Source organism: Penaeus japonicus, unplaced genomic scaffold (assembly GCF_977035675.1).
Source record: "Penaeus japonicus unplaced genomic scaffold, GWHDUDI00000001_assembly GWHDUDI00000001, whole genome shotgun sequence".
Lineage (NCBI taxonomy): Eukaryota > Metazoa > Arthropoda > Malacostraca > Decapoda > Penaeidae > Penaeus > Penaeus japonicus.
This window is the reverse complement of record NW_028234403.1, coordinates 10,003,904-10,022,166: the sequence shown is the minus strand read 5'-3', so window position 1 is coordinate 10,022,166 and position 18,263 is coordinate 10,003,904. Positions and strand designations below refer to the sequence as shown.

The window sequence follows — 18,263 nt, the reverse complement described above, 5'->3', positions numbered from 1 at the left end:
AGTTGTTCTTTAACGTTGAAATAACAGTGTTATAACGACTTTTTATGTGCGGTAAGAAATCAAAAACGTTATACATCTCATGAGTATATCTAAATTCTGACATTTTAAAAAATAGCGCTTAATAGTCACAGCTGTGTACATAAATCATTAGCCAGAATCTTACATAAATTTAAGGCAGCACTAGAAAAAAATATTCTTCAAGGATGTTGAATAAGGTTAGCAAAAATGTGAATGTTCCGGAACGTTCTATTCTGAATCACACAACAGAACAGATGTCGGACAACCGGTGAAATACCAGCTGTTGAAATCACAGCTTGCGATAGCATTTAGAAAAGACAGGAAGGAGAATCCCAGTATTTTGAAAATTATATATTGATTATTCTGCATTTGGTAGTTGACTAATTCCTTTCACAGACATACAGAGAGAAAGATATAGAGTGAGATAGAGATAAAAAGAATTAGAGGGAATTTGAATCAATTCCGTAATACATATATAGAAACTTCAAATGGAAATATATAGGGAGTGGGGGAGCTAATATAATCAGATATGTGGATCTGTGTGTGCACTATAGTCATAATATTTTCATATATGGGAGTGTTTATGTATGTGCTATATATACATACACGCTTTATGCACATACACGTAGCTAAACGCATATACGTAATATGGTATATATATACATATATATATATATATATATATATATATATATATATATATAAGTATATATATATATCATATATATGTATATATATGTATATATATATATACATATATATGTTTATATGTATATATGCACACACACACACACACACATACGCACACACACACACACACACACACACACACACACACACACACACACACACACACACACACACACACACACACGATAGACATAACCTTTATTTTCCTTCAAAAATCAACCTAACAGACCAAGGACACCACAAGATACAGAACCCTAACGATCCATACCTGTCTTTCCTCAGTGGTCTTGGCCGGGTTTGACCCCGAAGTAAAGTTCGAAGGATTCTTCATCGAGGCCTACGGCGCCTCGGAACAGCCCATCGGAACCTTCGTTACCGCTCCCATGAAGCTCGACTGCGGAGGACCTGCGGTAAGTATAGCCAAGAGGCCCCGAGAAGCTGGTTCATGGCCGTGCGCCGATCTCGGTTAGTTGGCCATGAAGTGAACTGGGGAACCTTGACTAAGCGATGGGATAGTGTTATTAAAGTTGTCGGTGTTTTTTTCGAAATTGGTTTGGGTTCGTTATTGAAGGTGATTGAAAAAATGTTAAATGAGACTGATTGGTTATTGCCGGAAAAAGAGTACGATTGAATAATTATTCAGAAATTTTCTGTCGTGTCAGCATTTGAGTATAAACGGGGTTATACTTGTATTCCGAAATCAGGTGAGCTGATTAGCTTTCGAAACGCGAACCTAATCTATAGCAAGGACGTCACCAGGGTCAGTTCACTCGGGGATCGGGAACAGTGACATAATCTTCTAAGAATAATTCCCTAGCAAGTTATAAACGTAAGGCGCACCATTAAAAAATAACAGCGCTCTTGCTCTGAAGTAATAGATTTTGGTAGAGAATGTTCACCAACATCTGATCGCAATTTGCCATGAAGATAAGTAGCTGATTAAGTAAATAACCATATATGGAAGCAGTATGGATGTTGTTTTATTTAATAAGATAAAAATATGGCATAGCAAAAATGAAATAAATAATAAGAATAACCTATACAAGATGGAGGTGACAGTGCTTGCATTCCGTCAAGAAGAAAGGCCGTTATGTCATAAAGACCAATAACATTTCTAAAAGGGACGAGTCAAGGTAAAATATTCAAAACTAAATATCTCATAACCAAATATGCTAATCATGTCTCTCTCCTCCATCAAAATGCGCACGTAATCACAGAATGCCATATGGGATGAGGTACAGAAACAACCCTCGGGAGAACCTCCATTGATCGCTTTTATAATTCAACAGACTGCAGCTTACTCCGCAGACAGTACTGAGAAGGTAGTCCAGATGCTGAGTTGGAAGTCCCCAGAAAATATGAAGGGAACTGTTACTTTCAGGTAAATAAGCATTGATGTATAATGAGAATAGTTTATTCATTAAGATTTCTGCCCTTCCATTATGAAAATATTCGCTTACTATATATATTTTTTTAACTTCATGTTTATTTTTTCTTACAGGGGAACTGTGATCATGAATAACGAAATTTTCTGGATTAATGTGGTGTCCAAAAAGGTGATGCTGGTCTAATGATGCTTGGAGAATTGAAATGGCTTTGAAATGCAACTTTTTCTATATGCTTTCTTAACATTTTATTTGGATTATATTATATATTATTCTGACTTGATTAACTACTCTTATTTTTTCTATATTCATATCAACATATAAAGAGAATACTTAAAATCAGAGTGTATTTAATATTTATTGATAATAAAATCTTCAAATATTGGATTTTTTCTTTTGATGTTACATACCCTCAAGTATAAGAAATACCACCTGTTGTATTTCTCATGTACGGGAAATGCAGTGCAATAGTAGAATTCCTATACAAATTCTGAAATGTATATTTAAATGAAGGACACATTCTAGATGTAAAAAAGAAAAGTAGGTATGGAGGGGGGGAGGAAAGGAAGAGAGAGAGAGAGAGAGAGAGAGAGAGAGAGAGAGAGAGAGAGAGAGAGAGAGAGAGAGAGAGAGAGAGAGGAGAGAGAGAGAGAGAGAGAGGAGAGGAGAGGAGGGGAGAGAGAGAGAGAGAGAGAGAGAGAGAGAGAGAGAGATAGAGAGAGATAGGAAAGGGGGGGGAGGAGGGAGAAGGAAGGAATGTAGTTCTGATTGGTTTTGTAAGTTTGTTGTGTCAGTTACTTCAGCATTAGGTATATTCATCTCAACAAATAATTTCATTTTGGAAAAAAATCACTTCTAAACCACTGACTTAAGTCTCCCTTTAATACCCTTATTAAAACTTATTACAGAAACTAACCTATGTAAACTTATCTATCATAGCCAATAAGTGAAAGATTAAATGGAGAGAAGGAGTCAGTCAAGAATGCATCATTGCTTGTTATCTGTTAGTGTGCATGGATGTGGTATTGCAACCTATAATTACAATAAAACACATTCAGTGTGTACAGGCAGTGACTATCCAACCAGTCTGTTTTAAGTTTTTGTTAAGCTATCATTGCATGTGCTGCATTCTGTCCTGATAATGCAAGGTTTGCCATTGGTTAGGCTTTACTCTTGACATATGTTTGTGTAATACCATATAGCCTTATAGAAAGTGAGTTATAAAGAATGGTTATTCAAACACAGGTTTAACATTTATTTTTTTTTGTTTTGTGCCAAACTATTCCGTAAAAGAAAAAGGAATTCAAAAATTACATTATCGTAATAACATCAGTGAAGGAGAATTTTGCTTTCATTTGCTGTGTTAGTATAAAATTGTAAAATACAATATGGCTCTTATATCTATATCAAAGATAGCTGAGATCTTTCATCTGATCACACATGAGCAGAAAGGTTATAGTGAATGGAAAAATGTAAGGAGAAGTATTATCAGTATCATATAACAGCGAAAATGTAAATTTCTGCAATAAATTATGCAAACTTCATAAGTCTGCAATGAAAGACATTTTTTGTACACATTCTTCCTTCTTCGCTTCATTTAAATATAATTTGTATGTATAAAATAAGGTTTTCTAGATATATTTTGAACCAGTAAAATAAAAGAAAACAAAAAAATCACCCCTGTCAAAATAACTTTTAAATTATATATTAATAACAAATATCTCATCACTAACAGTTATTAAATAAACAACAATAAAATCAACAACAAATTTGTGCTTTTGATAAACGTACACACAGAATAACACTAACCTATAATATATAAGGGATTTTTTTTGTGCATTTGCAAACCATACCAACAACCTTTGTATTCCCCCTGATATGTTATAACTACAACTGAAAACTTACCTATTTAATTCAGAGTTACCCATCACCATTTCCTAATCCTGCATCCTTCACACACCAAGAGTTCTTTATCCTTTTTTTTTGTTTTTATTCTCCTTCTAATACAAACAACAACACTTCAGTATGACATAAAAAAATTGAGCGTACTTCTTGAGAAGGTGATAAAATCCCTCAATCATTCGCTGGATGGCACAGCGCTTAGGCATATCGGAAGCGAACGTTCAAAATCTTGAAGGGAGAGAAGGTAAGAGGTACATAGAAGTATTTGTTGTCCTGCCCCACATTTGCTGGTTTGGCATCAAATGGCAGTGGCTGATAGGATTCTTCAAGTCCATTGCAGAGGTGGACACCTTTCGGAGGAGGGATCGCTGTTGCTTTCAACCTGCAATGATTGGAAGGACAACAAGGGATGATAGGACATTCATCTAAGAGATAGATGCATACATTTCTATACATACATACATATTACATATCTGGACATAACCATTATTACTGACAAATGGCAGGACAACAACACTCACCATACTCTGTGGCTTCCCCCTTGCATTTCATAGAGGCGAACCACAACGTCTCCGGTCTTGTCTTCGGCCAGCTTCACAGCCTCGATCATTACTCCTTCCCCAATCACACTAAACCAGTCCACTTTCGTATCGCTGTCTCTTCTAGAAGTCAAAGAAAGAAAGATTAAAACTAACATCACACTCTGGATGAAGTATAAGGAAATATTGATTTGATTATATAAATGCAAAAAACATGACATAAAAGAGGACAGACTTTGGAAAAGTGAGATAGAAACGATGTAGCTAAAGATCAACAGAAGGAATGAGTAAATGTAAAAAAAGAAGAAAAAGAACATGTCTACTGCTTAAACTTTAGTATAACTATATCCTTTACTTACGCTAATTTTGAAGTGAAAACTATCAGATTTGTGTTGAATTCATATGCTCTCTGAGGCACACCAGCACTCTGCAGTGTTCCTGGAAAATATATGATTGCTTGTCAAATAACGGAATGCAAAGTTAACATCAAGAGAATTAAACAACATGAAAAAACAAAAAAAAACAACAAAAAAACACCTATCATATAAATACAAAACTACAATCCAAACATTTAAATCCTCAGAATAATTAACCTCTGTGGGGCATAAGGGCATATTTGAAGGAGTGTTTGCCCATGTCGCATCGTTCATCAGGAGCTTTAGGTGATCGCAGTAGGGAAAGGCTTAGCATGCTTCCACGTGCAGTCCAACCATACTTGCTGTCGTTGAAGACTGCTACACCAAAGTTATGTTCTGAGAGGTCAGCCCATCTGCAATGTTTGAATTGTTGATGTTGTAAGGTCATATTTTTTATTTGCATGTTTGTGTTTTCTTCATATAACTATTCTGAATAATTGGCTTAGAAGAAAGGCAATGATAGTCTGCAATAAAGCAAGGATAAAAAGAACTCAAATAACAATAATCATAGTAATAAAATAAATAAATACCAAGAAAACAAAGCTACACAGAACCTCTACTTTCACATACTTGTGGCCGCACACTTCAAACTTGGCCGAGTCCCACGAGGTGTTCATGTGAGTAGGCCGATACAAGTGGCCAAACTGTGAGTCGAATGCGGCCTCCCTAGCAATGATGCCTGTGTTGAAACCCACTTTGAGGAACTTGCGATTCTCATGCCAGTTTACATGGGTGTGGAAGGTCAGGTAGGGATTTACGGCAGACAGGGATATTTCTTGGTTTAGGACGGAAACCTCACTAATCTTCATCTTCCATTCGAGTCTAACCATTAGAGGAGTGTTCTCAATTACTTGTATTTCTGACAGTATGCAGCCACTCTGAAAATAATTGATAAATGTGACAAATTAAATATGATGAGTACCAAAAAGCAATGTATTTTAATTTTCTTTTTCTTTCTGGTTAATTATCAAAATTTGAAAAATCTAGTTACCTAGATGAATGAACGAAATAAAAGGCTTTCCCAATCTATATCTAAATTTCTCTACAGGAGACCTTTCTTTTAAGAGAGCTTTAGCACACTTTATAATAATCATATTTAAAAGCTCTTACTATGGTACCCGTACTACAAACCTGCTTTTCATTCAGGATCTTTGCGGTTTCCAAGTGATAATCCATAGTATCCCAAGCATCCCAGTACAAAGGAATATCATCATAAATCATCAGCTGATTCCCCGCACACTGTGATCCGTCTGGTGTTCTAAATACATCCTGGTCCTGCTGGTCGGCAAGAACCATACTTGTAACTTGGCCATTTTTGTTTATCTCTGCTCGTATGAAGCTGTTTTCTAAAACGAAGGTGTCTTTTTCCATCCCTAAAACATGGAAGAAAAATTAAGTCATCTTGTTTTTTATATACTAATAAATATGATAACAATAACAGTATCAGTAATAATGATAATAAATATTAAAATGATAAAACTGTCAATCTCTCATTTCTCTGATGACAATCAATACTAACGATTATCCTTTCTATGTGGCACACTCTACAAGAATTCTGACTGGGCCACCTACACCAGTCTTGGAATTTAGGTCCTGGGCCTTTCTGGAAGCAGTCCATGCTATTATGGGGTAACATATGCAGGAGTACATCCCCTCCAAACCATTCAAGGCTTGCTGTATATAATGCAAACCAGTCATAATGCCAGCAGCAAATCCTGCTATAACTCCAATAATTTTGGGCAAGATAATGCCATATCGCAGGTTGTAAATTAGAAATTACTAATAGCATGGTGTATGGAATCGCATATACTTTCAACTATACATCCACATTATGACTGCCTTGAATTGCATAAAGCCAAATGATATAATAAATGGCATGCCTTGAATGATTCACTAGGAGTATGGTCTTGCATGTGTTGCCCAATCACTCAGAAAGGCCACAGTCCTAACCAATTGGGTGGTTTAAGTGGCTCAGATGGAAATGATATAGAGCATACCAGCAACTATCCATCTCCAATTATCTATTTTCTTATCCTGTGAATGCCTTACAGTATTATCAAATCAAAAGTATATAATTTTTCTTTTAAGGCCTATTTCTTACAGATTTGCAATTCAGCACAAATTACCAATCCATGCAAAGACTTAACCTACGAGTCCTACGGCAACTTACAGACTTTCACAGCAGGGGGATTAATGGGGGTAAGTTTTGACCACCCAATGCCCTGCATTTCTACAGCGATATAGTGGCCTCCACCAGCAGCCTCGTTCAGTTCGCCCTCGACCCGCATGCGCTTCCTGGTCGGTTCGTCGCAGTCCTCTTTGAGGTTGATGACTTGACGCACTTGCCATGGAAGTGTGTTCACCGCCACTGCTTGCTCTCTGGATCCTTGGTGTGCAGACTCTAATTAAGAAGAAGAAAAAATGTTGCCTCACATCTCTAACATAGGAGAGAAAATTCAAAATGTTTGAGACTAAAAGGGGATAGAATTGACTATAAACTATAAACTATAAAGAATAGGATATCATCTTATAGAATTATCAGACGATAACAATAGGATTACAATCACTTCCCCTACCATGCATTATGTGTGGCAAGCATGCAACTCTGGTCTTTGCAGCAGCTGTCAAGGCTTCTCTGAAGAGCTGATCACTGTCTTTGTACACAGTGCCAATGCTGGATCCTGGTATAACATCATGAAACTGGTTGAGGAGCACCTTCTTCCAGGCATCAACAAGGGCATCCTGGTGTCTGTTGATCAGATTTGTCATGAAATAAAACTACTGGACTCAAGAACACATACAAAAACACACATTATCTGGCAACTTATAAGATAATATATAATTTCCCAAGAAAAAAAACTATTCTTTTTTTGCAATAAATGTGTTTTAATCTTCTTAAATTTACTTATAACAAATATATAACATACATAACACATGTCATCCATATTATTATATTATTACCTGTAGATTGTCTGCCTATCCAAGCCACCTTTCATAGCAATGACTGCAAGGAACAATTCAGCATCCCTGAGCGCAAATTCACACTCACGGTTTAAACGCTTTGTATTCGCCTGTTGGGAAAATATGCATCAGTGTCATGGATACAAAAAAAGTTTTGGTTTGTAGATCCAAGTACGATATATTCAGTGATACGGAATATTCAAGTTAGTTTCAGTTTGTAGATCTAAGTAAAATATATTCACATAGAGTGTTACTAAATACTAAAGTTAGTTTCAGTTTGTAGATCCAAGTAAAATATATTCACATAGGGTGATACTGAATACTAAAGTTAGTTTTAGTTTGTAGATCTAAGTAAAATAGTCATATAGAAGAGTGATACCAACTACTAAAGTTAGTTTCAGTTTAAAATATAGTCATATAGAAGAGTGATACCGAATACTAAAGTTAGTTTCAATTTGTAGATCTAAGTAAAATATAGTAAAATATAGATACCCAATACTATAGTGCAACCCAGTATGGTACTAATATCTTACCAACCTGTGAGGTGTAAGTGCCATTGTGTAACTCGAGGTACAGCTCTCCTACCCAGCGGCAAAGGTTGTGCTTCTCTGATTCCAAACGTTTGAAGAAGTCATCAGGAGACATGTGCTCCATCCTTTCATGGGAAAAAAGCATGAGGAAGAAGAGGAGATAGAGAAAGAGGAATAGGGGGAGGATGAGAGGAAGAGAAGAAAAAAAAGTATGAGAAAAGGAAGAAATAGGAAAGAGAAAAAAAAAGTAATATCATTAAAAGCAAAAAAAAAAAAAAAAAAAGTTATTTTTAATAGAAAGGAAGAAGAAAAGAGAAAAAAGAGGATGCAATGAATTAACTAATTATACCAAATTAACAGATATAAATCAACATTTAAAACAAACCCTTACATCTATTAAGAAAACTCGTTATTCCTTCTAAAGATAACCTAGAACAAAGCCTTACTTTGGGCAGCCATCAACATCCTTCAGTCTCCTGGCTCTCTCCAACATGTCTCTTGTTGGTCCACCACCTCCGTCTCCATAGCCATACAGGAAGGCTGAAGTGGACACGCGACCTTTGTCCTCAAGATTTTTGACTGTCCTTATAGCCTCATCTACACTGTGGTTTTAAAACAGGAACAGAGTCAATCATAATTTTTTGAGCACCTCATTCAAAGTTTTAAATAATAGATGTAATTTTAGTATGAAAGGTGTCCTGTCACTATCTTTTTTTCTTTAATTGCTGCTCTTCATGCCTTCCATACCCGGAATGAGTATTTAATATTACATGATATCTATCTGGCAAAACAAAGTAGAAAATGTAACAGATTATTACTCTTCTGTCTCTTACTTGACATTCATTTCATACGAGTCTCCAGGTGGGAAGTGAGCAATAACAGTACTACCGTCCAGTCCTTCCCAGATGAAGTTATGGTGAGGAAACTTGTTCACCAAACTCCAGCTTAATTTTTGGGTCAGAAAGCGGCTGATTCCAAAATGCTGTTAAAGGTAGTAGAGAAGAAAGAAAATCTGAATCAAGTAAAATTATTCAATAAAACAAAACTCAGTGATATCTACAACTTCATACACAAAATACAGCTACCCCATAAACTAAAACATGTAATAAGGATACACTAAAGTAAATTCAAACAATATCTACACATACACTGCCATGGAGACATACCTGACAAATCTGTGGAATCTGAGAAGAATAACCAAAGGTGTCGGGAAGCCAAAACTCTTTGCACTTGATGCCAAATTCTCTCATGAAGAAAAGTTGACCGTAAAGGAATTGCCGCATGAACGACTCTCCACTAAACACAGGATAGGAATATTATTACAATTTGCTAAATAAATCACATGTCTAGGTAACACTTTTGCAATTCTCTACATAAATAAATAATACTTTTAAGCTGCTTCTGAAATTTAGGCATATACATACAATTTTCAAATCTTAGTAAATCATATGACTACGTTTACATATATGCAGTATAATCCATTCAGCCATTCGTAAACTTGCCTGGGAAGGAGGCCATCCATTTCTACCCACGTTCCACCGACCGGAATGAACCGTCCTGCTTTCACTTGTATCTTTATCTTCTCATAAATGGACGGGTAGTGCTCCTTCACCCATGCAAACTGCTGGGCCTGGAGAAAATACATATATTGCATTCAAATAATAGGTAAGAGTATTTTTATTTTGGATATCCAGTACTTTTACAGTTGTTTACAATGTAACCATGATATGATCATCTCAGAATTTACCATATCGTTCATATTTCACTTATGCAGTCCTGATTCTATGACAAAGATCACTTACAGCTTTGGCTACCTTGAACACACAACAAATAATATGACACCAAAATTTTCCTGATAGTATGTGAAGTTTATATCATAAGAACATAAAAGTAGAGAGACAGAAAAAGAAAAAAAAGAAAGAAAAGTAATTACCTGTGAACAAGCAAACCTCATCTCAGGATATTCCTCCATCAGATGAAGAGTGGATATCCAAGACCTGGCACACTTTCTCTTGGTTTCAGAGTATGGCCACAGCCACGCAGAATCAATGTGGCAGTGGCCCATGAGTGCCAAGGTATGGGCTCGAGCACCATTGATCTTGGAGAAAAAAGTCCTTGCTATCTGGCGAGCCTGTCTGAAAATGGAGAAGAAATAGTGTGAGGACTGTGTTATTTACTACTTCATGTGTACATAGTCTTTTTCACATTAATATGACATTTCATGTACAATCTATCACTTTGCAAGCATAATTCTATTTTCTCTCTTTTTCTGGTGTTACCTCATCTCATTTTTGACAATGTGGTTGATGATTTGGTTGCCAGCATAGAGAGCCTCAAAACCCTTTGAATCCTCAGGAAGTTTTTTGGCCATGTCATGCAGCACCTCCAGATCCATCAACAGATTGTACACTTTCTCATCGCGAGTACAAACTTCTGCTAACTCTAGTGTGAATGTACGATCTGGATCAACTGGATCTAAGAGGAGGAGAGACAGAGATTTTAAAAATTGAAAGAAAGAAGGAATCAATAAACATAGGCTAGTGAAAATCAGTTATATATAGACCCAGCTTTTAAAAACATGAGTTGATACTAAATTGTCAAGTGACAAGCACATATCTATTTATAAACCTCAAAAATACAATAACACTTACTGATCATGCCATTCTTCCCTGCACCAAACATATTATTGCAAGCCATCTCAATGTAGTAAATGAGAGGCTCCACTGAACCGTTCCAACTCTGGCTAATCAGGAAGTCAGGGCGCATTTGATGACCAATGCCCGTTGATAAACCCTGCAAAGATAAGTCTCTATTTACACTGTCATAGTTGCTATATAAAGTATCTTTTGGGGATGTTTAAAAAAAGGCTGACACCCAGAATAACACTGTCATAGTTGCTATATAAGGTAAGTGCATCTTTTGGGGATGTTTATAAAAGGTTGATACCAAGAATAACAATAATACTACTATTTTGACATTGTATGAACTATGCTTCTGCAAAGTATTATTCATTCATGCAATGCACACCTTTCTTAATGAATCATTAATAAAGGAATGATAATAATACTAATAAAAAAAGAGCAAGGCTCCTTGATTGAATATATCTTAAAATTGGAACTTCTGGTCAAGTAGCCTCAATAAAACTTCAGCTTTTAAAAATTGGTGGGCTGTTTTCCTGTCTCTTTTGCTTTGAATGGGACATAGTAGATGTGAATTAGTATATCTAGTATTGTCTGGCATCTTTTCTACAACCTCAAGGACACTATGAGCTCCCCACAACTACTACTATCCCCATACCCCATTAATGGGTCTTCTCTGTGTCTGGGTAGCTTCTCCTCCCACACAATCCTCCCGCTATATGTATTGCATTTACATAATCTATATAATTTTTTCCATATCTTCACTCAAATCTTTTACAGCTATGACTATCAAATCAACCTTTTCTAACATCAAACCCCAAATTTGCCTATTGATGTAAAACTGGTGTCAAGTGCAGCTGTGGGGCAAGGGTGGCCTTTTTGGATTACACACAAAAACACACACACGCACACACACACACACACACACACACACACACACACACACACACACACACACACACACACACACACACACACACACACACACACACACACACACACACACAGACACAGACACACACACACACACACACACACACACACACACACACACACACACACACACACACACACACACACACACACACACACACACACACACACACATATTTATATATATCATATATACATATATATACATTAAATAAAAAAAAAAAAATTTGGGGAGTGATGGAAATACTATAAAGTAGCTAGCATAATAAATAGCTAAATAGCTAAATGGCATCCTGGCAGGCGAGACCTGCACAACTGCATGTGGCACAGTTCCAAGCACACACAGAACACTCGTGGGAAAGCATTGCACATTGCCTGTCTCCTGTCTAAAGGTACAAATTCAAAAACAGAAAACAAAACCTGACCACAGGCATAATCATGAACAAGCATAATTGAACCTCTTCAGCCCTTCTCTCTTTCATTCTAATCTTAATAACTATCATAAAACACTATCTAATTGTTTTATGATTTTGTTTATAATTAAACTTAGAGAAATAAACTTATAAAAATTGCTTTATAATATATACCTTCTAATAGACCCTTACATGTTATGCAAATTAGTACCACCCTACTCAAACCATTAATATAACTTTTAAGCATACTAAGCATGGTTTTTTTTTACTTTTGATTTTTTTTTTTTTTTTTTTTTTATTTTTTTTTAAGCCTGTAGGTATAATAACTGGAACAAAGTAACATGATACTAACTGAAAATACGGAACTACTATACAGAAGCTTTCTAACCCTAACCGCTTATCCTGGCAGGCGAGACCTGCTTAACCACCAGTTGGCACGAGTTGCAAGCACAGAAGAAGCAAAGACGAAGGAAACTACCTGTGTACTGTCTCCTGTCTAAAGGTAGCAGATTACAAAACCTGATCTGACAAAGCATAAAGGGTATGTGAGGGTAGGGAAACGTGATTTTCTTCACCCCCCTGATTTTCTTAATACACATATCATACTACCTAATTTAAATCTTGATGTTTATGAATATATTTGATGAACAATAACACTTTAGAGAAGATTGCTTTATAAAATATAACTCCAATAAATACCTTCCCTTTACAGTACACAGTTATATACTCAAACCCACTAATAAAAAAGTTAAAGAATTAGCAATTTTTTTAGGATGTAGTACTTTAAAACCATGATTTTTTTTTTTATTATTTTTTAAAGCCTGTAGGTAAAATAACTGGAACAAAGTAACATAATACTAACTGAAATACTGGAACTACTACTACTACTACTTTTATCATTACTATTACTATTTTTATTTCTACTACAAAATCACTTACAACAGCAACTACAACTACAACTATATTTACTATCATAACTATTAATAGTAACACTACTATAACCACTATTACTGGTAAAAATGTCAGTCACGGAGGGTAAAGCTCCTGATGATAATATTAAAAACAGCTACAAAAGGACTCAAATATCACAAACATCTGTTGCTAGTTTTAGTCCTAACTCATCTCTCCTTACATCTCTAATATTCTATTTGTAAAATCTTTCATGCATCCTTATCTAACATAAAATCCAAAAAAATTAAAACTAACCTCATCAAAGAAACCCTACCCTATACATCTACTCTTAATCTACCCTTATTAGCCATTAAAAATTAATCGACTTAAAGTTTCATCACAATCCATATGTAACTTTTAGTTTTATCATATTAACAAACTAACAAACAAGCATAAAGACCCACTTAACCAATAGACCCTCATGAAACCATAACCTTACTCTTCAGTAGAAGTAATAATGAAAAATAACACCGATAAATATAATTTAAAAAATGCAATCTGCAGCATGAACATCAATAATTATATTTGGAACGATAATATCCATATTAGTAATAATAACTGTAATACATCCTGAAAACAATAATGTTATCATTCATAATAAAATAACAGTATCCTATTTATACACTTCTAAAAAAAAAATCTAAAAAAAGTCTAATGGGTAAGTCTACCTGTAAGAAAATTCATGTGTAAGTCTAACGGGTGAGTTTACCTGTAAGGGTTCTCCACTTCTGCTCCATATCATGGCCTCAGACTGACTTTTCCACCGAAACAAGACTGGCTGGCCTTTCCATGCCTCAGGTATAGCGATCTCAATCTGTGTGGAAGAAGGGAGAGCATCAGATATTGTCTTTCCAGACCAGTTTTTTTTTTTTTTTTTCCTTTTTCTTTTTTTAGTTCTGTAATGTGGGAATTACATGATATCTGGGAGCCAATTGTTGTGAAAATGTTTACTTATCCGACAAAATGTTCTTGTATACAACCTTTTTCTAAAAAAAAAAAAAAAAAAAGTCTTTCTCATCATATATATCCATTACATTTTTGTAAACAACCAAATATTATCTTGAGTGAAAGTAAAGAATGTATCTATTTCGGAAAGTATCTATTACCATATGTAATCCCTTCAACAATTAAGATATTGAATAATAAGAATTCTGGTCTGCCACCTTAGCTGACAGGGTTGGTACAGGAATACACCTGCTTGCAAAGTTGCTTGATCTAGTCAGGCAACTTTGCAAAGGTACCTATCTTGCTGGACTCAAGAGGAATATATTGGATACAATTTGCTGTATTTTTAACAAACTTAAACTCAATCAATTTCTTTTTTCTCAGATTATGAAACATATATTCACTCCTTTCTTATTGTCATCTACTGGATCTAAAACATAGTTAATCCATCATAATAATACAACATTATGGTTATAGAAATAAATACATCTTTATTAAGGAATATATGTATTACTCCAGTTAAAATGCTATGCAGACAATCCACCATACATTATACAGATTAAGTTGCTTATATTCTAGAAGAACAGACATGAAAAAGTACCTTGAACCAGTGAGTGCTCCAAGTAGGGCCAAAAGAATCTCCAACTTTGATGGGAGCAAAACTCTGTGTTAGCATTTGTCTGAAACTCCATTGCTGCCAGCTCCCTTCTCCTCCAGGAACTCTCCAGTGAGATATCTCTGCAAAGGTGGAAGGAGAAATGACTTTGGTTTCAAATAAGGAAGATTAGAAAACAGGTGAATATCATTTATAAAGTTGCTTGGTATTTTCTAGTTATATTTTTCTATTCTTTCTGTCTTCTTGTTTTAATAATCAACTTCAACCTGATTTTCATTATATCGGTGACTAGGTGCTCCTCATGAATAGCAATATTGATAATATTCCTCTATTGTCTTTGCATTCAAACATACCAAGTACCTTTCTAACATGTATCATTACAGTCTGCTTTGCTAACTATAATACTTTTAACAGAATATCAATACTTAAAAAATAATATATTAAGACATCTTTCCCCATTTCTATAATATCATTTAATAATTCTATAAATGAAAATGGAATGACCTCATTCCCATTACAATCAAGTCTACTGGATCTCAATATTCATGAAATTCTCATGAAGATCTCTCAAATGGGAACCTCACTTCACAAAACACCAAGTTACTCTAGCTTCCAATCCTCTCATCTTTGTTACCATTAATCTTTCTATTCCCTCCTGCTAATCTACAACAGAGATGGATTAAGAACAGCTCTAAAACAGATAATATAATGGGGAAAATCCATCATCAATGCCATACCCTAGATTTATAAGATATAGGAGAGAAAACAATTAAATGAGACAAACTTCTCAGGAGAAATTGATTTTAAAGTCATTGAAATATTCTTTTTAATCTTGATCAGCCTAGTTGTTATATAGAATTGAGTTTATATGGGGTGATAGGTGACTTAAAAGCTTTATGACATGAGTGAGTCTTCCATACTTGAAATAGCCTTCTTGAATGGGTACAGCTTGCCCCTCAGGTTAACATCGGTGAAGTAAGTGTCCGATATATATTTTTCCAATCGCTCTAAGGTGGTCCTGCGATGCTTGTGCAGACTGGCGGTTACTTCTTCGTCCATGGTGTGATCTGAATATATATAAGTGATAGGGTATATTTGTCAGTATTGCATATTCCTGTGGATGAAGTAAGTATTAATAGAAAAAAAGATTGAAAAGGATAATATCTAGCATCCTTATATCATGTCTGACATTTGATTATAATTGTAATTTCTTCCTGGTCTGAATCTGAAGTATAATAGCAAAAACCATACTAACTATAAGTATATAATTGAATGTATATTCATTAACACAAAATGATACTTCTGAATTGTAATGTTATGGACTTAAATCAACTCAAGGCATCTTAAATCAGTTACTTTTTGAAGTGACAAACAACCACGGCTTTAAATCTTTGAGCAAATATAAAGCAAACTTTAATGCCTTCGTAAGACTACCAATTACTCCATATCTTTCCTCCTTCTAACTATAATGATAACTAGAAACACCAATATCAAGTTACAATCCTTCACTTAGCTTTATTCCTGATATCTAACAACTAATAAAAAACAAGAAGATTTAAAAAGAAGAAAATACCGTATTTTGCCTTTGAAATTAGGCCTAAATTGGTTGGTTTCAAAAATAGTTCTATAATAACGCCACATCAGCAATGGTTCGTTATAACATGGGTATATGGTAGTAATATGTGATATTTATATCTATAATTCGAATTAACTAAAAAAAAAGTCAATAATTACCTGAACCAGGAACCGCAAACGTTGCCAAACGTTGCCAAAAAAAAAGGACTCGAATAAAAGTAGCAAATTTTCCTTGTCTCTAGCAGACGGTTTCCTCGGCCAGGAAATTAATGCACACAGGACGTCCACCAAGCAACGTATGTGGACATGCCACCACTCTCACCCTGCAGGAGTTTAGGACCGGTCTGTCATGTAACTTTCTTCCATTGCTAGGTTGCTAGGCGAGTTTGTCCTCCTCGGTACAGAGTTGCCAACGGCGAGGGAGACGCGTAGAGCTCTTTCTCGCTACGTTTTTGCTACTCGCCGATAGGAAGATAACCGAATTATCTTTTTTTTTAAGGTTATAAGTACAAGTTTTCCAATACTATGGCTGACGAAGTGTGCTTAGGAATAAATAAAACACAACTATAACCTGGAATCAGAAGAACAGGCCTTTATTTCTGCCCCAGTAACAAGAGATTAGGTAGAGAAGCTTTCATATAATGGCTGCACATAAATTACTTTTTTTCTTTTTTACTAAATAAGGTCTAGGGCTTGTGGTTATGGGGATGATGATTTTTATCTTTATGAAGTTTCAATTAGTTTCAGCATTATTATCATAATAATTATTATCATTGTTATTATCATCACCATCATCATTATTATTATTATCATTATTATCATTATTATTCTTATTGTTATCATTATCAATATCATTATTTTTCATTTGTATTATCATTATCATTATTGTTAGCATTATCATTATAATGATAATAATAATAATAATAATAATAATAATAATGATTATTATTATTATTATTATTATTATTACTATTATTATCGTTATTATTATCATCAGTGTTATTATTGTTATTATTATTATCATTATTATTGTTATTATTATTATTATTATTATTATTATTATTATTGTTATTATTATTATTATTATTGTTATTATTTATTATTTATTATTATTATTATCATTATTATTATTATTATTATTATTATTATTATCATTATCATCATTATTATTATTATTATCATTATTATTATTATCATTATTATTATTATTATTATTATTATTATTATTATTATTATCATTATGACTATTTTTATTATTATTATGAGTATGATTATAATCATTATTATTAATATTGTTATAGTTATTATCATTATAATAATTATCATCATTATTACTATTATTATCATTATTATTATCATTGTTATTATTATTATTATTATTATTATTATTATTATTATTATTACCATAATTGTTATTATTATTATTATTATTATTATTACTATTATTACTATTATTATTATTATCATTATTATCATTATTATTATCATTATAATTATCATCATTATCATTATTATTATGTTATGATTATTATTATAATAATAATAATAATAATATTTTTTTTTATTATTAATGTTATTATTATTATCATTATTATTATCATTATCATTGTTATTATGATAATAATCATTACTATTGATTTTATTATTATCATTATTATTATCATCATTATCATCATTATTATTAAATTCATTATTACTCTTATTATCATCACTTTTATCATTATCATTATTGCTATTATCAATATTGTCA

At 33.9% G+C, this 18,263-nt stretch overlaps 2 protein-coding genes across 5 annotated transcripts in view; one reads left to right on the top strand and one right to left on the bottom strand.

Moving 5' to 3' along the window:
• LOC122267634 (putative defense protein 3) overlaps positions 1 to 2,478 on the top strand; it is an 8,383-nt gene extending 5,905 nt beyond the window's left edge. The window contains exons 3-5 of the mRNA XM_043037693.2: positions 991 to 1,118; positions 1,998 to 2,089; positions 2,210 to 2,478. Coding sequence (XP_042893627.2) covers positions 991 to 1,118; positions 1,998 to 2,089; positions 2,210 to 2,279 — 290 coding nt within the window. The 3' untranslated portion in view covers positions 2,280 to 2,478. The remainder of the gene's footprint in view (positions 1 to 990; positions 1,119 to 1,997; positions 2,090 to 2,209) is intronic.
• An 861-nt stretch (positions 2,479 to 3,339) lies between these two features.
• Positions 3,340 to 16,958, bottom strand: LOC122267632 (alpha-mannosidase 2C1). 4 transcript variants are annotated; one of them, XM_086536114.1, is made up of 21 exons: positions 16,673 to 16,958; positions 15,859 to 16,005; positions 14,924 to 15,060; positions 14,087 to 14,191; positions 11,093 to 11,234; positions 10,721 to 10,916; positions 10,375 to 10,576; positions 9,944 to 10,071; positions 9,608 to 9,737; positions 9,275 to 9,423; positions 8,888 to 9,043; positions 8,449 to 8,566; positions 7,912 to 8,021; positions 7,527 to 7,699; positions 7,121 to 7,351; positions 6,082 to 6,323; positions 5,521 to 5,828; positions 5,128 to 5,303; positions 4,894 to 4,972; positions 4,517 to 4,657; positions 3,340 to 4,377 (listed from the first exon to the last, which is right to left on the bottom strand). In XM_086536114.1, exons 2-21 carry the CDS (start codon positions 15,995 to 15,997, stop codon positions 4,194 to 4,196), a joined length of 3,246 nt encoding a protein of 1,081 aa, XP_086392240.1. In that variant the 5' UTR covers positions 15,998 to 16,005; positions 16,673 to 16,958; the 3' UTR covers positions 3,340 to 4,193. The 4 variants fall into 4 exon arrangements, with proteins under 4 accessions (XP_086392240.1, XP_086392242.1, XP_086392248.1 ...); XM_086536116.1 differs by having other exon boundaries at positions 16,836 to 16,951; XM_086536122.1 differs by lacking the exon at positions 16,673 to 16,958 and adding an exon at positions 16,512 to 16,599.
• Between the last annotated feature and the right edge of the window lie 1,305 nt (positions 16,959 to 18,263).